The 23,823-nt window shown below is 39.3% G+C and overlaps 1 protein-coding gene across 1 annotated transcript in view; it reads right to left on the bottom strand.

The window, feature by feature from the left end:
• Nucleotides 1-23,823, bottom strand: part of acsl5 (acyl-CoA synthetase long chain family member 5) — a 52,130-nt gene that overhangs the window by 2,953 nt on the left and 25,354 nt on the right. The window contains exons 9-20 of the mRNA XM_059947835.1: nucleotides 19,145-19,196; nucleotides 17,413-17,486; nucleotides 16,208-16,285; nucleotides 14,739-14,873; nucleotides 10,173-10,307; nucleotides 8,636-8,731; nucleotides 8,267-8,339; nucleotides 6,586-6,674; nucleotides 6,391-6,507; nucleotides 4,435-4,578; nucleotides 3,850-3,951; nucleotides 2,585-2,656 (exon numbers count right to left, since the gene is read on the bottom strand). Of these exons, the coding sequence (XP_059803818.1) occupies nucleotides 2,585-2,656; nucleotides 3,850-3,951; nucleotides 4,435-4,578; nucleotides 6,391-6,507; nucleotides 6,586-6,674; nucleotides 8,267-8,339; nucleotides 8,636-8,731; nucleotides 10,173-10,307; nucleotides 14,739-14,873; nucleotides 16,208-16,285; nucleotides 17,413-17,486; nucleotides 19,145-19,196 (1,167 nt within the window). The remainder of the gene's footprint in view (nucleotides 1-2,584; nucleotides 2,657-3,849; nucleotides 3,952-4,434; nucleotides 4,579-6,390; nucleotides 6,508-6,585; nucleotides 6,675-8,266; nucleotides 8,340-8,635; nucleotides 8,732-10,172; nucleotides 10,308-14,738; nucleotides 14,874-16,207; nucleotides 16,286-17,412; nucleotides 17,487-19,144; nucleotides 19,197-23,823) is intronic.

Genomic DNA, 23,823 nt, shown 5'->3' with positions numbered 1-23,823 from the left:
AAGTCATGCACATTTTATTAATCAAGCTCTCCAAAAGTTTACATTATGTATATTTTCATTATCTTAAGATTTAATTGCTAATAGTTATATTTCATATTTGTTTTGGTATATTTTAAATGTATAGGCTAGATTTCTCAAGCTCTGGAATGCAACCAGAAATTTCACGTTTAAATGAATGGGAAATAGCTTTTTGATTTATGAACTTTTCATTGACACACTTTTCCGCAATATTATGAAGAAATTACCAACTATTCATATAATGAAAATACGATGTTAATCCAGGAAAAAAAATGCAAAAGGAATGTGTACATAAATAAATTGCATTAGGAAATACAATATAAAAACTACTGTGCTGTGCCATTGGCTTTGGGACCACCTGGTGAAGGAAGCCATTGAAATAAAACTAGAGGGAAAGAATTTTAACAAAGACAAAGGTCTTGCTCCAAGTAAGAAATGGAATTTGATTGTAAGCAAGGTGGGAGAGTGGAAATCTGATTGGATGAGGACTAACCAATCAGGAAGGATAGTCTACTGGGGTATAAATACCTCTGGACCCGACATATCTAGGCATCATCCCTAATGAAGATGGCCAAGTTTGTCATCAAAATGTCAGTTATAATCGACCTGGCTGGAAGCCCAAGAAGAGTATATTTATTAACAGATATTACTCAAGGTAGAGAAAAAAAAAACAGGGAGGGGATGCTTTTGTAACAGCAATAAAGACTATTGCTGATTAGACCACATATGGAGTGTTGCAATTCTGGAAGTTGCATTGGAAACAGCTCTTTATTGAAAATCTGAATTTAACTAAAGAAATGTGTGAAAAAAGTCAGGAGTGTGGTGGAACAAAGAGATCTGGAAATACAGGTCCATAATTCATTAAAAGTGCTATTATAGGTAGAGAGAGCCATAAAGAAATCTTTGGGTACATTGACTTTCAGAAATCAAAGTATTAAGTACAGGAGATTGGATGTTGTGTTGAAGTTATGGAAGACATGGGTGAGGCCTAATTTGGAGTATTGTGTGCAGTTTTGGTCACCTACCTGCAGGAAAGATGTAAATAAAGTTGAAAGAGTACAGAGAAAATTTACAAGGAAATTGCCAGGACTGGAGGACCTGAGTTATAAAAGAAAGATTGAATAGGTTAAGATTTTATTCCTTGAAACGTAGAAGTCTGAGGGGAGATTTGATAGAGGTATACCAAGTTATGTGAAGTATAGACAGGGTAAATGCAACCAGGCTTTTTCCACGGAGGGTCGGTGAGACTACAACTAAAGGTCATGGGTTAGGGTGAAAGGTGAAACACTTAAGGAGAACATGAAGTGAAACATCTTCACTCAGAGGGTCATGAGAGTGTCTAACAAGGTGCCAGCACAAGTGGTGCATGTGAGTTCAATTTCAGTGTGCAAGCAAAGTTTGGATAGGTATGTGGATGGTAGGGGTATGGAGGGCCAGGGTCCCGGTGTGGGTTGATGGGAGTGGGCAGTTTAGACTAGATAGGCTGAAGGGTCTGTTTCTGTGCTGTCCTTTTCTATGACTTTCTAAGAGATGATAAAAATGAGAAGTCCGCCCTGAGAAGTGCAAGGCCCTACTGGGGGAAACAAAATGAAAGGCAATGCTGATAATCTTTAACTAATTGTTGTTATCTGTATTAGTCACTAATAACAGCTTTTGTGATAAGAACACTTCATTACAGACATTGAGAGGGGTACTGACTACTAGTGTTCTTGCCAAGATTATCCAGGCTATGCTATGAAATTTCCATTCTTATGAAACAAAAATTTCCACTCAGTCCCCTCTTCCAAATCTTCAATGCAAATAGTAAACAGCTGCGGGCCCAGCACCGACCCCTGTGGCACCCCACTCACCACTGACTGCCAACTGGAAAACCACCCAGTTATACCAACTCTCTGCCTTCTATTCATGCCAATACTCTTCCTCCGACTCCATGCATCCGTATCTTATTTATAAGTCTCTTGTGCGGCACCTTATTGAATGCCTTCTGCAAATCCAAGTACATGACATCCACCTGTTCCCCTCTATCCACAGCACTCATTATGTCCTCAAAGAACTCCAGTAAGTTTGTTAAACAGGACCTGCCCTTCCTGAACCCATGCTGCATCTGTCTAATGGAACCACTCCTTTCTAAATGTTTTGCTATTTCTTCCTTAATGACAGCTTGATGCTGGGAAAGCAAATCAAATGTATTGACCAGCGAAGATGCCTGTACCTTATTTATATTATCGTAATTAGTTTGAGATTATAGCTGCGGAATCAGTACCAACAAGATCCCATTAGGTCTTAAATACTGTCTTGAAACCATTAGGTTGCAACTTTGGCTCTTCAGTCCCAATTTAAAGCCTTCAGGCTGGATAGAACTGTGCATGTGCACATAATTACATGAAGGAGATTACAATCTGACCCTTCTACGTGGCTTATTTAAAAACAATCAATCAGTCTGATCAGTGAATAGCAGAGAAAGAGTTAATAATTGTTGGCTAACAAGAGCAGTTCATTTAATATAATGGTGTTCTTCCACTAATCCCCACAGCAGCTATTTGGCAATTGTGGCTTTGTAGCATACCTGTTCAAATGATTTTAGTCCAGCTTGTTTTCCCAAATTAACTAGGTCATCCAAAATAGCCTTCTTTATTTCCTAAAATGTAGGTGGGAGAAAGAGAAAGGAAAAGGTTACAGGGTTGACTAGTTCATATAGTTTTGGCAAACTCAAGGTAATCCGATGTGTTGGAATCAATCTGGTAGTTTAGTTTGATTCTTCTTTATCTTCCAGGGGCACTGTGACTTTTTGCAATAATGCAGAATTTAGGGCAAATTGAAAAAGAATAAGACTCATGGTGTAGTTAGTTACTTACAATGAGGAAACTAAATAACCTGGATTCTTAAGTTATCAGAACAATTTTAGTCCATTTAATGACCTGCATCTACAATTCAATAAAAGTTTGAGACCTTAAAGTTCAAAGTAAATTTATTATCAAAGTGCATATACTGCATGTCTTCTTCTCGGCACACTCAGCAAATCTTCAGAAAAGTAACTATGACAGGATCGACCAGAGTGCAGAGGATAACAAAATGTGCAAATCCAAATATAAATATAAATAAAGAGTCATTGAAAATGAGAACATTGGAACATTTCACTGATGGGCAAGTGAGTGTGGTTATCTCATTTTTCTAAGAGCCTGGTGGTTGAGAGGTAGTAACAGTTCTTAAATTTGGTGGAGTGAGTCCTGAGGCTCTTGTACCTTCTACCTGATGGCAGCAGCAAGAAGAGAGCATGACCTGAGTGGTGAGGATCTTTGATGATAAATGCGGTTTTCCTACAACAGCTATTCATTTAGATGTGCTCAATGATGGGGAGGACTTTACCTGTGATATGCTGGGTCGAATCTACTACATTATGTAGAATTTTCTGTTCAAGGGCTTTGTGTTTCCGTACCAGGCTGTGATGCAACCAGTCAATATACCCTCTACCCCAAATCTATAGAAGTTTGCCAAAGTTTTAGCTGTCATGCTGAATCTTCTGAGAAAGTAAAGGCACTGCTATACTTTCTTTACAATTAACACTTGCATTCTGGGTCCAACTCAAAAAAATTAAGCTGCCTTTGTCCTTCAAACTGCAAAAGCCACAGTACCCCAGAAATATGCTAAATGAAGGATCCAACCAGTTACAACTATGACTATAACCATTCTAATGATGCGCCCAAATAACAGTACAATTTAAATCGTCATCAGTTTCAACAAACCAAGAAATGATATGCCAACTGGTTGCAGGAGCTATCATAATTAAAAAAATATTGTTGAGCTAACATCTTGAAAATTAAAACAATATACCGGAATCTGGCATAATTCTTCATAAGAGCCTTGGAATCCCTTACTGGCCGCAAACTCTGGAAGCACCTCTGGGTCAGGCACCACAATGCCCACCAGATATGACTAAGAAGAAAGAAAGGAGGCATAAAATAATTAATTCAATATAACCACAAAAGATCATTCCTTCCAAAAGTAATCAGCTTGTATGGAAGTATTTCATTTAACCATACAAGGGAAAGTTATAAAAGCATTTTGATTAAACTCATTTGTTATGTATTTAATATTGCAATAATATGAGTAATCTTGTATATATGTTGTTTGATTAAGCATTCATGTTCATTTAAATGATTATGGGTTATGTGTAAAAATGTTAATTTCTTATGTCTTTGCACTACCACATGATAAGTTCACATCTTACTTCAAGCAAACCCATACTTCTCCCTCCCTGTGAGTTTCTTGGAATTAGTTTAATGTTTTGAAGTTACAAACCATAACAGTATTACGGGCCATATTTTTGCATAAAGTTAATAGTCATCATGACGTTATCCAAAATGGCTATGGAACTAAATTAAAATGTAAGGATTGATGAAGTAATTTTAGGCTTACCTGCAAGCTATCTCCAGCCACAAAAACTTGGGCTACAAGACTACTCTGAATATACGCATTCTCAATCTTCTCAGGTGCAATGTATTCACCCTGCGCCAGTTTAAATATATTCTTCTTCCGGTCAATTATTTTCAAAGTTCCATTCTGAAATAAGAAATTGTCTCACTATCCAAACTACTTGTAGATTGTCTCTCCAAAGTTTTCCAGTATAAACACATGAAAACAAAAATGTAACCAGCACAAATCATCCATTACTTGTTAGAAATTAACAGGCCTGTACTCTCTGGAGTTTAGAAGAATTAGGGGGGATTTCATGGAAACCTATCAAATATTGAAAGGTCAGGATAGAGTGGATGTGGAGAGAATGTTTCTGCATGGGGGAAGTCCAGAACCAGAGGGAATACCCTCAGAATGGATGGACATCCATTTAGAACAGAGATTAGCTAGAAGGTGGTGATAGTGTAGAATTCTTTGCCATGGACAGCTGCGCAGGCCAGTTCATTGGGAATATTTAAGGCAGAGGTTGATAGATTCTTGATTTACCATAGTGTCAAAGGTTACAGGGAGAATGGGGTTGAGAGGGATAATAAATCAGCCATCACAGAATGGCAGAACAGATTCAATGGGTCAAGTGACTTAATTCTGCTCCTATGTCTTATGGTCTAAAACATTTCATCTACTGAAGATTATCTGCTCATTATTTTCCAGGTAATATTGAGGCACTCATTAGTTGTAAACTTGTCTGGACAGGTGCATTGCAGTTCCAGGCACAGGGCTGGTTAATTGTTCTAGGTGAAACAAGCTTCTTAGCTTGTTAATAAGCAATTGATTAATCAGATTGAGACAAAAAGAACTTTTTCCTTCGCATTGGGAGATAATTAGCTCCGGTGCAATGACTCTGCAATAATTCAGCTGAGCAGAAGACAAATACCAAATACAAAACTTTAGGTCAAATCTCTTTTCAAAAAACTGCTACTGCCTGAGGAGTTTATTGATTAAAAGTAGTTTTGTTGCTGTTTGGCTAGGGTCCCCAAGACTTTTGCACAGTACTGTAGTAATTTTATGTATTGCACTGTACTGCTGCCAAAAAAAAAAACACATTTCATGACATATGTGAGTGATGATAAACCTGATTCTGATATGGGTCTCTATTGTGAACTGAGAGTGGGAAAGGGGCAGGAAGAGGGGAATCATGGTTGGGAAAGGGGAAGGGAGAGCGGAAGCAGGAAGCACCAGAGAGCCATTCAGTAATGATCAATAAATCAATTGTTTGGAATCAAATGACCTTGTCTGGTGTCTCAGGCCAGGGTGTATCTGCACCCTCATCACTCCCCCCCCCCCCTTCAACCCAGCACCCCTTCTCTGCCACCCGTCCTCCACACCTCCCACAGCACTCCACCTTCACCATTCTCAACATCCTTTGCTCCCGCTAGATTTACAAACTCACTCTGATCCACAGTGCCAAATACAGCACTGTGCAAAAGTCTTGGGCACCCTAGCTATATATACATGTGCCTAAGACCTTTGCACAGCAGTTGGGAAACACTAGGGAAAGGTTCATTATTTTCTTAGTCCCGATTCTTACACTGTACTTTAGATCAAACAAAACTAACAATTAAGCTCACCACCAAATAAAGTTGAATTTGTTCAAAATGTGGGAAGTCATCATTGAAAAGTACCTTCCTAACAAAGAAATAACACTACAAACAATGTAATTTCTACTTTGGACAAATTCCTAAAAGGAGAAAAAGAGACGACGACTCAATAGGTACATTTCAATGGTCAGCCATTTGTCCTGTTCCAGTTAAATGCCAGATAAAATAGGTCCATAAAAGTAAACATTAGTCTTTCTCAATGAATTTAGTACAGGACCTTTAAGAGTCTGTTATGCAAACAGACACGAGAGCAGAATAGGCTACTCACAATGAACAAGTTTTCAGGGATAAATAGTCTTACCGGCAGCCACTTTCCTATGTCCCCTGTGTGGAGCCATCCTTCGGCATCTATAGCTTCAGAGGTCCTCTCTGGGTCTTTCAGATAACCTTTGAATACATTTGTACCCTTGATGCAAACCTAGAACGGAAGAGCTCACATGATCAGTAAGTGTTCATATACAAGAATCAAAACCGTTTACAACAGGTTTTTCTTTACCTCTCCTTCCCCATTAGAAGCAAAGTAATTCATGTCTTCAACATCAACTAATTTCACAATGTTGCAAGGAAGTGGTGGACCAACATGGCCTGGAATGAAAAATAGTACAGAAATAACTTAGATCAGTGTTCACGAAGAGAGCTTGTGATCACAGTTCTCCCCCTAGTCAATTAGTGCACAGGCAAGTGAATCACTCATCCAAAGATGTTTGTAGTAGGTTTGTCAAAATCTATTGCATTGATTGAAGAAAATGATTTAAGAAAAAGTCTTCCAATTGCTTTTGTCTTCAGTAGATGTGACCTTATCACTTCCTTCAGCTTGCTGGATTTATTTGCAGCAAAGACTGCCTGCAAGATAATGCCTCAATGTTTTGTTGACCTCGTTAGATATCAGACTCTCACTTTGATCCAGTAGTTCACAACTTTTCTTATGCCATGGACCAAGGCCATTGAGCAAGGGGTCTATGGACCCAGGTTGGGAACCCCTGGTTTGACCAGTTACCCATCTCAAAATTCAAATTTATTATCAAGGGATACATGTCAGATACAAACTTGAGATTCACCTTCCTGCAGGTACTCACAAAACAAAGGAATGCAATAGAATTCCCAGACAGCAGCAAAGACTGCCACATATCCAAAGTGCAAAAGAGGACAAATCACGCAAATAGTAAAAAAAAAAGTAAACAAAAGCACATGGAACTTAAACAGCAGAGTACATGAAACTTTGTTTAGCATTCAGGGTAGCGTATATTGCCATGAATATCGATTTCTCCTTCTGGTAAAAGAATGTTTCCATTCCCCTCTCTGGCCTCTTGCCTCTTCTCACCTGCCTATCTCCTCCTCCTTCCTTTCCTCCTCTGGTCCACTCTCCTCTCCTATCAGATTCTTTCCTCTCTCGCCCTTTACTTTTCCTCACCACCTGGCTTCACCTCTCCCCTTCTAGCTATCCTCTCCCACCCCCCACACTTTTTTTATTCTGGTGTCTTCCCACCTTCCTTTCCAACCCTGAAGAAGTGTCTCGGTCCAAAAGGTCGACTGTTTATTCATTTCTATCAATATTGCCTGACCTGCTGAGCTGCTCCAGTACTTTGTGTGTGTTGATCTGAATTTCCAGCATCTGCAGAATCTCTTGCATTTATTCATCTCCACAGATGATGCTTGACCTGCTGAGTCCCTCCAGCATTTTGTGTATGTAGCATATAGAGATTTTAAGTTGGAATCTACACGAATTTGCAATTATTCATTTAAAAAAAAGATACTGAGCATTTGTGGAAGATAAAGCTTCTGTTGCACTTTCCAAAACGTTTGCAGGTGTCCCAGCAGCATCAATCCACAGGTCACATCTCTTGATCAATTGCCCTCTTGTTCAGCAGCTCTTTCCTGACAGCTCATTTCTTTCCAGCCCTTTTACCAGGTGGGTTTCATGCTGCTATATGACTGTGTATATCTGACTGAACTGCAGGTGATGCATGAACATACTAAAGTTCATTTTTTGTGAGACCCATACACATTTTTCTGGCACTGTAGAAAGCAGCTACCCCTGTTCATTGGTAAGCCATTTATAAATTCAGCTGCCAATAAACATACCACATTGATGTGCAGACTGAAGAAACAAATGAAAAATGTTAGTTAGCTTCTTTGAGAGGAAAAGAATGGACACTAAGTGTTAAAAGACAAGTTACCAGCTGTGGAATCTCCAGCCATCGAGAAGGTACATCCAGCAGTGCATTCAGTTTGTCCGTATCCTTCAAAAATCTATTGATAAAGTAGAGATACAGGATCCCAGTTCAGTTGTATTTTTCAAAATTAAAAACTATGTTTGTAATTATCTAAAACATTTTATTCATTCAATGCAATAAAATAAAAGAAGCCTCTTCTTTCCATTCTAATAAATAAAGTTTTCTCTGTTTTTACATGAAACTTTTAATTGTTCAAAATGATTGCAGGCCTGAAAATTTTTTTAAAAAGTCATCTGCAGAGTGGAATGTAAATCTGAAGTAAAAACAAATGAACATCAACAATTAAAACATAAACCATAAATTGATACCTACTGGACAGCCTAATGCCGCTCGAAGAAATGTCAGAACTGTAGGGGAAATAGGGGCTGCTCCTGTCACTATTATCCGAACACGTCCTCCAATGTTAGCCTTCCGTAGGTAGAACAATTTAGAAAAAACATTTTAAATGTTTATTGAAACTAATCACGCAACAGGATTAAACAAGAATCTGCAATTTATAAGCAATGAGGCATCACTTAACAGAATTTGTATTGGTATTAGGGAATTAGCAAGATCTGTTTAATGTATTACATCCATATGCAAGCAGATTACACTTATAAAGCACTTTCAATATTTCATGTGACAGTTATCAGATAAAGTTTGACATCAAGTCACACATTCAGTTAAAATCATAAGAAACAGAAGGAAAAGGCCACTTAACCTCTCACGCACAATCCACTACACAATAAAATCATGACTGATCATTTACCTCAACACCACTTCCCTGTACTGTCTGCACATCCTTCAGTACTGAAACATCCATTGACCTCAGTTGTTAGAACTTCAAGAACTGCATTTGGTCAAAGATCTAACGAAGTTGTATTATATTGCAATGCACTGCCCAGTGGCAATATAGGACTGTGGATACTGTAGGGTCTGACTTTTGTCAAGAGTTTTACATACTGTAAATTCTCAAATGAATTGGTGTATATAAACACCTTTCGAAATTTTCACTAATAGGCACCCAGTGTGCAAAAAGAAAACAAACTGTGCAAATACAAAATGAAAAAATAAATAATAATAAATAGGCATCAAATGTCAAGATCATGAGATGAAGAGTCCTTGAAAGTGGGCCCATAGTTTGGGGGAACAGTTCAGTGATGGGGCAAGTGAAGTTATCCCTCTGGTTCAGATTGTAACCAGAAGTTGTTGTAAAATTAAATGAGGGATAATATATCAGCTATGATGCTATGATGGAAAGGCAGAGCAGATGGAATGACCTAATTCTGCTCCATTATTCTTATAATGGATAAATCTATGTATTTAATATTCCTCATTACGGACACACTCAGCATGGTAAACATACATTTGGTGTAATGGATTGTTCCGGAAATGGATTTCCCTTTCTTTACAAAACTCCTTTTTGACATCTGTAAAGTAGCTATTCTGCCATAAATTCACAAGTGACTGCAGATGGTGGAATCGTCATTAAAAATGACTACTGAGTCCTGTTGCAGGGTCTCAGTCCAATATATTGACTTTGTTTTTACAGATGCTGCTCTCCCCACCGAGTTCTTACAGCAGTTTAATTTTCACTCTACCATGAACCCTGTGGTGAATTAGCTACGGAATAAAAGTTTGCAGCTCTAAGCAAGCATTACTGTCATGGTGTTTTCCTGGCAGAAAACATTTTTAGGCAGGTGTACTCATTATCCGAATCATCCAAAAAGTTGTATGGCTCGGTGCTGTGTTGAGATGACCAAAACACCATCCAGGAACCAATAACCACCATAACCACTGCTATAAACAGATAAATATCAACTAAATTATATTCTCCCTGGCCATTATGAGATAAACTGTCTATACATACCTGAACTTTGCTGAAAATCAGTTTGTCCCAAACACTGTCATTCCTAATAATTCCTCTGGATATTTCAGCTTGTTTTCTGCTTATAGCGATATTTAACAGCCATTTCTTAAAGGGGGATTGACACTCAGCTTGCACCTATGATAAATAGATCAACACAAAATAAATTCACCATAAATACAATTTCGGGATTACTTAACCAGAGATATTTTGGTTTTGAATTAAGGAAGACTGCTCAATAAAGGTACATTTCAGTAGAAAGCACAGATAATTTCTCTTAATAGCTGTAATAAGGTTAGGTTAATAGAAACAACTCAATGCATTCAAGCAATGAGGTCAACTTCAACTTTCAATCTCTTACAGTACTGTGCAAAATTGATACATACAGTATCTTAAAAAAGTATTCAGCTCCCACAATTACTTTCACATTTTACTGTCTCATTTTCTAACTTTAAAATACATAAAAGTACAACCTTTTGAGCCAATTTACAAAACTTTGTGCATCATGTCAATTCAAAAGAAAAAATCCCAAACCTGTCAACAATTTACTAAAAATTAAAAACCAAAATTGAGAGTATTCATCCACTTTGTAATTACTACACTAACTTTCCTCAGGTACAATATGCATATAACCTGACCAACTCACCCAGTTGGTTGCTGTAGAAAATTGGAGGAGCACCTGTTTTCAATGAATTGATAATAAATACCCCCTCTCTCTGTAACATCTAACAGTGTGGTAAATTTTCAACAGACCACAACAAAATGAAGAGAAAAGAGCATTCAAGACAAGTCAGGGAAGTCAGAATTGGGTTTATTATCACCAGCATGTGTCGTGAAATTTGTTAACTTAGCAGCAGCAGTTCAATGTAATATGATAATATAGAAAGAAAAAAAAATCAATTACTGTAGGCATATATGTCTATTAAATAGATTAAAAATAGTGTAAAAATTCAGATTGTGCTATCCAGGATTCCTTTAGCTTTGCACCAGCCATAGCTGGCATGTGAGTACTTCAATACAGTCACCAAACTGGGTTGAAAAGGCAGGTGATTGTGTTCGTTTAGCATTTTACTCAATGTTTTAAAGTAACACCTTGAACTCTACACATGTATTTAAAATACGTTTGGAATGTATAGTTGTTTACATCTAACGCCTCTGTTTATTAGATGTATCTGATTTTTTCAGGGCATGCATTGAAGGTGGGAAGGGCAAGTTCAAATGGGAGTGAACGGGAACATTTGAAATGTACAAAATCCTGAGGGATTCCAGCAGGTTGGATGAGAGAATGGAGCGTTGGTGCAGGATTTCAGAATTAGGTTTAATATCATTGGCATATGTCATGAAACTTGTCTTTGTGGCAGCAGTACAATGCAAAACATGACAATAGAGAGAAAAGAATCTGGATCACAGTAAGTATATATACCTGTTTATATATTTACTGTAGTTCATAGTTAAAGTAAATAAGTAGAGCAAGAAAAATAGAAAAACAAAAGTATTGAGGTAGTATTCATGGGTTCAACGTCCGTTCAGAAGTCCGATGGCATGTTGGGGAGGAAGCTGTTCCTGGATCGCTGAGTGTGAGCCTACAGGTTTCTGTGCCTCCTTCCTGATGGTAACAACGAGAAGAGGGCATGTCCTGGGTGATTGTGTCCTTGATGATGGATGCCACCTTTTGAGGCAGTGCTCATTGAAGATGTCCTGGATACTGCAGAGGCTCGTGCCCTTGGTGGAGCTGACCAATTTTACAACTCTCTGCAGTTTACTGTGATCCCGTGCAGTAGCCCCCACATGCCCCCCTCCACCATACCAGATGGTGATGCAGCCAGTTAGAATGCTAATGCAGAGCTCCAGCAGCTGGGTTTACAGTAATTTGAGCTCTGGTGTGCGTCTATGTGAAGTTTGCACAGTCTCTTTGGGACTGTACAAGTTTGGCCCAGGTGCTGATGTGTTAATTAGTAACTGTAAATTACTGCTCAGTGCAGGCAAGTGGCAAAATTATCCAAGGGGAGTTTGTGTGAGAGAGTGTAAGTGAGAGAGAAAGTAAATTTCAATCATACGGGGAAATAAAGAGATGGATTTGCTCTTGCGAGAGCTGGCTGAAGCCCCGTGGTCAAAAAACCTCCATCAAAAGCATAATTAATGATTAGGTGGGTGGAGCTCCAGAGGGAATATCCAGAACTGGAGGGGGTCACTATTTAAATTGAAGTTCTCAGGTGGACAGATGTGAGTTGTTGAAACTCTCCTCAGCAAGGGCAAATGGGAGCAGATTCTTTGAATATTTTGAAACAGGGGTGGGTGGATTCTTAACAAGTGTAGGTGAAAGGTCACCACGGGCAGACAGGAGTGCAGAGTTGAGTTTTTGATCAGGTCATTCATGATCTCATTAATATGCAGAGCAGGCTGAAGGGGCTGAATGGACTTAAGCTGTTTTTAATTTATGAATTTGTTTGTTCATTTGCTTGATAGCAGTGAACATACAGAAGGGTATCAGAGAACTCTGGGAGCCATTGCCCAGATCGCAGTTATCCCTCCTAACCCATTCTGCGTTGCTGGGCAGCTCTCAATGGTGTGGCAGTGTCTCCACCGCATTCACGGGATTCTAGTGTGGTAGTAGGAATACCTTGGGGAAGGGGACAGAAGAGTGTGAGGAGCAGACTGGATCAAATGCAATGTATCCAAATGACTTTTGATATATGGATATTCAGGCAAATAACACCGGCCACAAAGCAATACGCCAATTTTCACATCGATAATTGTCATTGTGAATCTTCATCCTATGTACTTACCAGGGGACTTCCATTTCAAATGGCAGGAGAAAACATTAAAGGCAGTTAATAAAATTTGCCATTACAGTTCCTTTCTCAATCAGAATCAATCTGATGTCACTGGCCTATGTTGTGAAATTAATTAACTGTGTGGCAGCAGAACAATGCCATACATGAAAATATAGGGAAAAAACTGAATTATAGCAAATATATATGCAAGTAGATCAAATAGTTAAATTGAATAAGTGGTGCAAAAACAGATATAAAAAAGTAGTGAGGAGGTGTTCGTGGGTTCAGTGTCCATTCAGAAATAGGATGGTAGAAGGGAAGAAGCTGTTCCTGAATCACTGAGTGTGTGTCTTCAGGCTTCTGTACCTACTTCCTGATGGGAACAATGAGAAGGGGGCATGTCCTGGGTGATGGGAGTCCCTAACGATGGATGCCACCTTTTTGAGACATCACTCCTTGAAGATACCATGGAAGCTAGCGCCCATGATGGAGCTGACTAAGTTTACAACTCTCTACAGCTGACTTCAATCCTGTGCAGTAGATCCCCCCGCCCGCTATACCAGACGATGGTACAGTCGGTCAGAACGCTCTTCGCAGACAGCAGTGCATTAAGGTTTTCTGTCTGAGAAGCTAACTATATTTCAAATACTCAACCAAGCTGTTCTCTTCTGAGCAATTTTGGCAAAAGAACACCTGATTTAAGGGCTTTTTGAAAAATGCAGAAATTGGAATATTAAAATTTCAGCACAGATAAAATTAGTATTAATCTTTGAGAACTGTAAACACAAATCATACTATTACAATTTGATTATAATTTATAATTAGTTATCCTAAGCTCCAACATTAAGAACGATTAAATCAGATGTTTAATCTGATCAAACGATTTGATGGACTTGAGACAGAAAACTGTTGCCTGTAGTTTTTCAAAAATTAAAAACTGGAATGCCTTATATCCTTCAGGGATGAAGTTAGAAAGTGCTTCTTCACATAAGACTTACTGGAAACATGAGACCTTCTGAGCAAAACCCCTCAAAGTTGCCAGACATCGGATATTTTTAAATCAGCTTAGTTGTGTTAGATAAAGGCAACAAAAGTTACAAAACCTCAAAAGCTGAGTGACGCTGAAACGCAGATCAGACATTGCCCCCTACAAAGATAGATACTCTTTTCTGTCTAACCAGTGGACCTAAAATTGTGCCATTAATTGGAGATTGCTAGGGGAAGTGAAGAAAGGGAAATGTAAGGTCCTTGTGATAATCATCTTGAAAAACAAAATATTCAACTTCTTCTCCATGTCGGTCCATGGCCTCTTCTTGTGCCACAATGAGGCCACTCTTAGGGTGGAGGAGAAACACCTCTCATTCTCTCCGAGAACCCTCCAACCTGATAGCATGAACGTCAATTCTCCTGGTAAATAAAATTCCCTCTGCCTCCCTTCTTCTATTGCCTACTCTGACCTCGTGCCTCTTCTCACCTACCTGTCACCTCTCCCTGGTGCCTCTCCTCCTTCCCTTTCTCCTATGGGCCACTCTCCTCTCCTACCAGATTCCTTCTTCTCCAGCCCTTCACCTTTCCAACCCACAGGCTTCACCTCTCACCATCTAGTGAAAATCCTTGTGCTCCCCCACCTTATTATTCTGGCATCTTCCCCCTTCCTTTCCAGTCACGAAGAAGGGTCCTGACCCATAGCATCACCTGTTCATTCATTTCCATAGTTGCTGCCTGACCTACTGGGTTCCTCCAGCATTTTGTGTGTGTTGCTTTGTCCATGTTACCTTCTACAAAAGGAACAGACCTTATCGTAGAGCCGGGTCAGAAGTCTAGGCACAACAGGAAAGACTGTAGGCTGAAGGGTCTTCATGTCGTCTGGCAGCAGTCGAATGTCACCTTGGAAGAATCCAACTTTGGCACCACAACAGTAGAGTGCTGTCTGACAATACAATTAAATTCATTTAATAAGCTATTTTCACCATGATCCCATGAATAAATTGCGTCTTAACCATAAGCTACTGTAAATAAAAACAATGATATGAAATAACTACATTATTTCACTTTAAAACTAATGGATCCCTGTGAATAACTAACTTACCTACAAAGTAAATTTTAGTATCAAAGTACATACATGTCACCATGAGGTTCATTTTCCTGCTGGCATACTCAATAAACCTATAGAATAGTCACTATAGCAGGATCAATGAAAGATCAACCAGAGTTCAGAAGACAACAAACTCTGCAAATGCAAATATATTTAAAAAAGCAATAAATGACACTATGAGGTAACAAGCTAAAGAGTCTTTAAAGTGAGATCATTGGTTATGGGAACATCTCAATGATGTGCCAAGTGAGCGTAGTTATCCCCTATTGTTCAAGAGCCTGATGTTTCAGGAGTAGTAACTGTTCTTGAACCTGGTTGTGCGAGTCCTGAAGCTCTTGTACCTTCTACCTGAAGGCAGCAGCAAGAAAAGAGCACGGCATGGGTGGCTGGGATCTTTGATGATGGGTGCTGTTTTTCTACAACAGCATTTCATGTGGACATGCTCAATGGTGGGGAGGGCTTTACACATGATGTACTGGGCTGAATCTCCTACCTTTTGTAGGATTTTCCAGTCAAAGTCATTGGTGTTTCTATACCAGGCCATGATGCAGCCAGTCAATATATTGTCCACCACATACCTATAGAAGTCTGTCAAAGTTTTAGGTGTCATGCTGAATCTTCGCAGACTTCTGAGGAAGTAGAGATGCTGGCATGCTTTCTTTATAATTGCACTTAAGTGCTGTGTCCAGGAGAAGTCTTCCAAAATAATAGTGCCCAGAAATTTAATATTACATCCAGGCAAGTTGCTTGTCCCAGGTTCTTCTTCTTGTTGTTGTTCATCTCCATGCAGTGCGGTACATTGGATGGCAAACTTGCTGTTTCTTTAGCATTTCTCTGTTTTTTTTTTACGTGGACGAGTTGCTAGCTTGATGCTCAACCCAGCACAGACAGAAACCGTGTGGGAGCCGGCTGGATTCAAATCTGGGACCACTCATCTCCACGTCCGGTGCGGATGCCACTACACCAGAGGCCAAGCAGGTCATTCTTGGGACACCGTAATAATGTTGAGGCTTAAAATATGGAGACTCTTAATTTAATTAAATTAGAAACCCAAATTATTCACACCTCAAAATCTTGCCCAAAATTAACATTCTTATATCAAGACCACTTGTTTTGCAGGAGTAAGTTTAATTCTGCCCTTGAAATTGCCAGAAAGTTGATATGATTACCTGCACCACTCTTTCAAACATATGTGCCAGGGGAAGGTAGGAGATCGAAATATCATCACTGCTGGGGACAAAGGTGGACTGTATAAATAAAAAGGGAGATCATTACAATACAACTAAGCAGCATCTGGCGAGATGTGTCAGCACAAGATTCTTCAAAGGAAAATTAATCAATTGGGAATTTCAGTTTGATAATAGCAACTACAGCTATTAGCAATGAAGTTTATGGATTCAACACTTTACCCAAAACAAACAAAACTTAAGTATTGAAAAGCAATCTGCTTTAGGTCAGGCAAGCACACATTATCAATGAACTGAAATCTAGAGCAGCAATTTGCCACCTTTCGAAACAAGAACGTTGCAGCACAGAAGAATTTCTGGCCCCTTTGAGTTTCCCAAGTATGCAATAACTGCTTTAAGAAGACTCCCAATCACACTTAATGCGATATTTTCCAGTCAAGTCATGTGTACTAAAGCAGGAGTATTTGTGTGCATAGGCGCAATGAAACATTTGCAGCTTTATGACAGGCACATAACATTAAAACACAACGTTCACAAGACAGACATAAATTACCTATAGTGGAGTGTCTAGCGCCAGAGTGCACAGCCTCAGAAGAGAGGAATATCCATTTAGAGACGAGGAGGAATTTCTTTAGACAGAAGGTGGTGAATCTGTGGAATTTGTTGCCACTGGTAGCTGTGGAGGCGTTGTGTGTATTTAAGATTGAGGTTGATAGGTTCTTGATTAGACAGGCCATGAAAGATTACATTGAGAAGGCAGGAGATTGGAGTTAAGACGGAAATGGATCAGCCATGATGAAATGGTGGAGCAGGCTCGATAGATCGAACTACCCAATTCTGCTCCTATGTCTTATGGTCTAAGTTAAACAAAAATGTTAACAACATTTTACCATTTGAAGGCACATTCTTACTTCTCTTTCTACATTTTAAGTATTGTCTCCATCTCTCCTATCTTAAAGTACTTGAGTTTAAAGAGTAATGCAAAAACACAAGAGAGTTAGATAGGGAACTAGTGCACCAAAGGACAAGCAAAAAATGCAAAATGCACGAAAACAAAGAGCACCATTTGAAGCATAATACATGTTTGCCTCAATCAGTTCTGTAAAATACCTTTGCAAAGTTATCTTTGACCACTGGAATCGCAACATTTGCTCATACCTTAGCTTCTGTAATTTCATTATACATACCCCCATCATCTCGAAGAATGCTGCTGAATTCGCCACAACGTTTCCATGAGTCAACATGGCTCCCTTAGGGTCACCTGGTTCAGAAAATACAAAATCAATCATTACACATCTTTTACTACATGCAAATTAAAAATCATTACTTACACAGGATCACACTCCCCTGTACTCAAATCCATTAAGACAGGATTTCCCAACGTTTTTGTGCCATGGACCCCTATCGTTAACCGAGGGGTCCGTGGACCCCAGGTTGAGACCTCTGTGTTAAGATATGCAATCATCTTTTATCGATCAAGGTGGATTATTTTAATTTATGCTCAACATATCAGGAAATTACAATCCATTTAAAATAAAAATAGAAAATGGTGGAAACAGGCAGTGGGTCAGGCAGCATCTATGGAAAATAAAGCTTCAGAACTTCAAAGATTCCAGACTTAAAATGATAACCATTTCTCTCTGCTCAAATTCCACATGACCTGCAGACTCTTTGCAGCATTTTCAGTTTTTAATCTCTGATTTCCTTCATCTGCAGTTTCTTTGAAGTGACACGGAAGATGAGACTTCTGCCAATTTGTGGTGGACCCAGCTCTGCTCCCTCTGCCACAAGCGGAACTTCCTCCTGTGCCAAGAAGAGGCCAACCTTGGGGTGGAGGAGCAACACCTTATATTCTGTCCAGGTACCCTCCAACATGATAGCATGACTTTAGATCTCTCCTTCTGGTGAAACAAAATTCCCAAACCTCTTCTATTCCCCATGCTGATCTTTCACTTCTCACTGTCTGTCACTTCCCCTGGGTCACCTCCTCCACCTCATTCTCCTACGGTCCTCTCTCCTCTCCCATCAGGTTTCCTCTTCAGCCCACCCAGTTTCACCTATTGCCTTCCAGCTAGCCTCCTTGCCCTCCCCCCACTTTTTATTCTGGCAACATCCCCCTTCCTTCTCAGTCCTGATGAAGGTCTCAGCCCAAAACGTTGACTGTTTATTCATTTCCATAAACACGGCCTGACCTACTGAAATCCTTCACCATTTTCTTTTCTGCCAATTGTGTCCCCAATGCTTGACTAAATAAGACTCAGGAAATGAGGTTATTTAAAAAGAAATAAGTTGTAAAGATTTGTGAGTTACTTGGGAAAAGATTCATGAGGAAACTCTTTCCAAAGTAGCTCAATACTGCAGTCAGTACTTGATGCACCATCAATAACTCTCGGAGACATGAGGCGAGATATAGGCTTTTATTGGCTGGAAGAAAGCACAAGCAGCAATTGACCACCACACTGCATCCTGGAGACTGAGACCAGGGCGGTGTCCCCAATCGCCTTTATACCGGGGTCTGTGGGAGGAGCCACAGGAGCAGTCAGCAGGGGGAGGGGCGTGTCCAGACAGGTATACGTAGTTCACCACAGCACTTAAACTGATTAATAGTTGGCAGTATTTTTTTTTTTAAAAAGAGTATATTCTGAGATGCTAAAATCCCATGAAGATAACTTCTAACAGTGCAGATCATCAAATATCACGGCCAATTTTCATGCCTTTCTAGAAAGAAAGATTCCCAAATTATGTCAGACAGGGCTCGGTAAATACCTTGGGGAGATCAAAATCAGGTGCTTGGGATTAAAGGACAAGGTGCACATTTTCCTTTCTGTTCCTTGCATGAGATATGTGTTATTCTCATTACAATCATAATGTTAAAGGAAAAAGCTATGATGGAAGAAAGCTCTCAGATCTGGGAAGTACCTGTTGTTCCACTTGTAAAGCACACGACACTCAAGTCATCAGGTTTTGGTGGCTAGAAAACATTATTTTAAAATTATAAACTTGATAAAGTGATAATTTATTTTGAAAAAAATATATACAATTTATTCTACATATAAAAGTGACCTTAAGATAAAATTGATACCTGTAGAACAAAGTTAATTAACACTACAATGACAAACTCTGCCATATTCATCAGGAATGATGCCTGAGCATGTTTAGTCTGGTGGTATTTATAACCCCATCTTCCATCCCTCCTGATTGGCTAGACCTCATCCAATCAGGTTTCCACTGTCCCAACAATCGAATGCTAGTTCTTACTTAGAGTGAGACCTTCATCTTTGGTAAAATTCTTTTCCTCCACTTTTATTTCAATGGCTTCCTTCTTCAGGTGGTACCAAAAGAAGTTGGTGTGGCACAGTAGTTCTGTGCTATCAAAGTCAATCCAACAGCCACTGCAAATGCAGTGTTCTGTTACCGACAGTTTCTCTGTGTAACCCAAACGTAAGGAGCGCAAATCACAGCTTATGCAGGTCAAAGATGATCTCAGGATGGCTGGCATTTGCAGGATCCCCTGTGAATGTAGAGCAGCGTATATTGGGGGGACAATGAAATCAAGGACAAACTGAATAAGCATCTTGCATCAGTCTTCACTGTGGAAGACACTAGCAGTATGGTGGAAGTTCCAGGTGTCAGGGGTCATGAAGTGTGTGAAGTTACCATAACGAGAGGGAAGGTTCTTGGGAAACTGAAAGGTCTGAAGGTAGATAAGTCACCAGGACCAGATGGTGTGCACCCCAGAGTTCTAAAAATGGTGGTTGAAGAGATCATGGAGGCATTAGAAATGATCTTTCAAGAATCACTAGATTCCGGAAGACAGGAAAATTGTAAATGTCACTCCACTCTTCAAGAAGGGAGAGAGGCAGTTGAAAGAAAACTATGGACCAGTTAGTCTGAACTCAGTAGTTGGGAAGATGTTTATATGTCAATTATTAAGAATGAGGTTTCAGGGTACTTGGAGGAACATGATAAAATAGGCTGTAATCTTGCCTGGCAAATCTGTTGGAATTCTTTGAAGTAACAAGCAGGATAGTCAAAGGAGAATCAGTTGATGTCGGGAACTGATTTTCAGAAAGCCTTTGACAAGATGGCACACATGAGGCTGTTTAACAAGCTATGAGCCCGTGGTATTAGGGAAAGATTCTAGCATGGATAAAGCAGTGGCTGATTGGCAGGAGGCAAAGAATGGGAATAAAGGGAGCCTTTTCTGGCTGGCTACCAGTGACTACTAGTATTCCACAGGGGTCTGTGTTGGGACCGATTCTTTTTACATTTTTTGTCAATAATTTGGATGATGAAATTCATGGCTTTGTTGAAAAGTTTGAAACAGTCTGAAGATTGGTGGAGGGGTAGGTAGTTTTGAGGCAGTAGAGAGGCTATGGAAGAACTTGGACAGATTAATAGAATGGGCAAAGAAATGGCAGATAGAATGCAGGGTGGGGAAGTGTATGGCCACACACTTTGGTAAAGGTTTGCCAATTTTCTAAATGGAGAGAATATACAAAAAACTGAAATACAGAATTCCCTAAATTTGCAGGTTGAGTCTGTGCTGAGGAAGGCAAATGCACTGTTAGCATTCATTTCAAAAGGACTGGAATATTAAAGCAAAGATGTAACGTTGAAACTTTATAAAGCACTGGTGAGGCCTCATTTGGAGTATTGAGAGCAGTTTTGGGCCCCTTATCTTAGAAAGGATGTATTGAAACTGAAGAGGATTAAAAGGAGGTACACGACAATGATTCCAGGATTGAATGGCTTGTCATATGAAGAGTATCTGATGGTTCTGGGCTTGAATTCAGAAGAATAAGGGGTGACCTCATTGAAACCTATTGAATGGTGAAAGGCTTTAATATAGTGAATGTGGAGAGAACGTCTCCCATGGTGGGGAGTCTAAGACCAGAGAACGCAGCCTCAGAATAAAGGGGCGTCCTTTTGGAACAGATGAGGAGTAATTTCTTTAGCCAGAGGGTGGCAAATCTGTGGAATTCATTTCCACAGGCTGTAGAGGAGGCCAAGTCTTCATGTATATTTAGGGCAGAGGTTGATAGTTTCTCAATTGGTCAGGGCATGAAGGGATACGGGGAGAAGACAGGACTTTGAGGCTGAGAAAAAAATTGGATCAGCCACAATGACATGTCGGAACAGATTTGATGGGCCAAATGGCCTAATTTTGCTTTCATATCTTATGGTTTGTGGTCTTATATTGGGCATATGGGATGCAGGGTGGAAACCTGAATCAAGGAGTACAGGAAGTGCATCTGTTTGGGTTACCTGGACAAATCGGCAGTAACAGAACATTGCAAAAACTACTGTGCCACACCAATGGCTTTTGGGACTACCTGGTGAAGCCATTGAAATAAAAGTAGAGGAAAAGAACTTTAACAAAGATGAAAGTTTCACTCTAAGAACTGGAATTCGATTGTAAACAAGGTGGGACAGTGGATACCTGACTGGATGAGGACTAACCAATCAGGAGGGACAGATGATGGGGGTGTAAATACCACTGGACTAGACATGTCCGGCCATCATCCCTGACGAAGATGGCAGACTTCGTCATTGAAACATCAGTTAAAATTGACACCTGTGCCTCGCTGGAAACCCAAGAAGAGTTTGTTCATCATGTATGATAGGAAAGCATTAGATCCTTTCTTAAATTAATTTTGATGAAATACGTTTTTAAAAATGAGCTGTTTTTGTACCCAAATGAAATGCCAGGGAAATTAAACAAAATTCTTTTGTTAAAAACTGAGTAGAAGAAATTAAGGTAAAGGTAAATTCAAAGTCTTTTACAAGAAAAATCCTCCCCCCCCCCCCACTGAGCACATTTACAAGGAGCGCTGTTCAGAAAGGTAACTTCTATCAATAAAAATCCCCACCTTCCATGCTCTCTTCTTGCTGCTGCTATCAGAAAGGAAGTACAGGAGGTACATGACCCACACTATCAGGTTCAGGAACAGTTATTACCCGTCAACCAAATAGGCTCCTGAACCAGAGGGGTTAACTTCACTCACCTCAACACCGAGGTCCCAACAGTTTTGACAACCTGTGGACTCACTTTCAATTACTCTACAACTTTTATTCTCAATATTATTTATTACTTATTTATCTATTATTATTGTTTTTCTTTTTATATTTGCACAATTTGTCACGTTTCACACATTGGTTGTTTGTCTTTGTGTTTCCAATGATTCTATCATGTTTCTTTGCATTCTTTGTAAATGCTCACGAGAAAATGAATCAGGGTAGTATATGGTGACATATATACAGTATATTCTAATAATAAATTTTAATTTATTTTATTTTGAATTTACTTTGAAGTTAGAGCAGGGTATACAAGTTTGATGAGAAATGCAAAAGTTGAAAGAACTGATTCATATACAATCCATTAATATTATTATTTAATGGGAAAAGAAAAATGTAATTAAGTAAACTGAAAGGAAATGTTTAGATATTTAAATACATTGTGAGTTACTGTGTTTTGAAAGATACACTGACGGGCAGGAACTCACACCAAAATCATCAGCCAGACTCTGTATTCCACAGTACATTATGGCCACTTGACATGCAACCAACGTTGCAACGTAATAGGTAACTTGGGCACAATAACGCCCCACAAACAAACAATTAGGTGTTTCTTTTTGATAAAGTTGGTTGGGGAATCAATGTTACACCAAATACATATAGTTATCCTACAATAGGACAAAATAGTACTAAGATCATCCTTGCATAGCTGATAGCACAGATGGAGTCCCTGCTTAACGTCTCATCTGGAATTTCTGCACCTCGGGTAATCAGACTGGAAATCTTATACTGAAGTAGCAGCAAACAATTTGTGCTCAAGTACTTGAAACAGAATGAACACGTTGTCTGGAAAGTAATAGTGCACGTATTGAGCCTTGGTTTGGATGTGTGCTTTGTGTTGCAGGAAGGTGGTACAGGGGCCTCAGGACTCACACCTCCAGGTTCAGGTACACCTACGACTCCTCAACCATCAGGCTCTGAACCAAAAGGGATAACTTCACTTGTCCAATCATTGAAATGTTCCCACAACCTGCAAACTCACTTTCAAGGAATCCTCATCTCATGCTCTCAAAATGTATTTCTTATTTATTATTATTTCTTTATTTTTGTATTTGCAGAATTCGTTGTCTTTTGCACATTAGTTGGACGCTCAAGTTGGTGCAGTTTTTCCATTGATTCTATTATTATTCTATTATGGATTTATTAAGTTTGCCTGCAAGTAAATTAATGTGAAGGTTGTATATGGTGATACATATGTAGTTTATAAGAAATTTACTTTGAACTTTGAAGATCTAACGTAATCAGCAGAATGCAGAACTGCCTTGCTTCAATTATCACAGTAGAACTACGATTGCATCAATTTCAAGGAGTCGGTCAAAACTAGGAGCCGATATGTAAATTTTAAATGCATCTGGATAGATTTATGTCTGAAAGCTATTAACAACTCAGATACGTAATTAATAATCTGTTCCCTGTAAGACATTTTATTATCAAATTGACACTCCTTTGATTGTGTTTCAGGTGACACATTTATTTTATCCTTATCACTTACAGTTCTAGTCTGGAATGTGGATCATTTT

Source organism: Hypanus sabinus, chromosome 22 (assembly GCF_030144855.1).
Source record: "Hypanus sabinus isolate sHypSab1 chromosome 22, sHypSab1.hap1, whole genome shotgun sequence".
Taxonomy (NCBI): Eukaryota; Metazoa; Chordata; class Chondrichthyes; order Myliobatiformes; family Dasyatidae; genus Hypanus; species Hypanus sabinus.
This window is presented reverse-complemented; position numbering and strand designations above follow the sequence as displayed.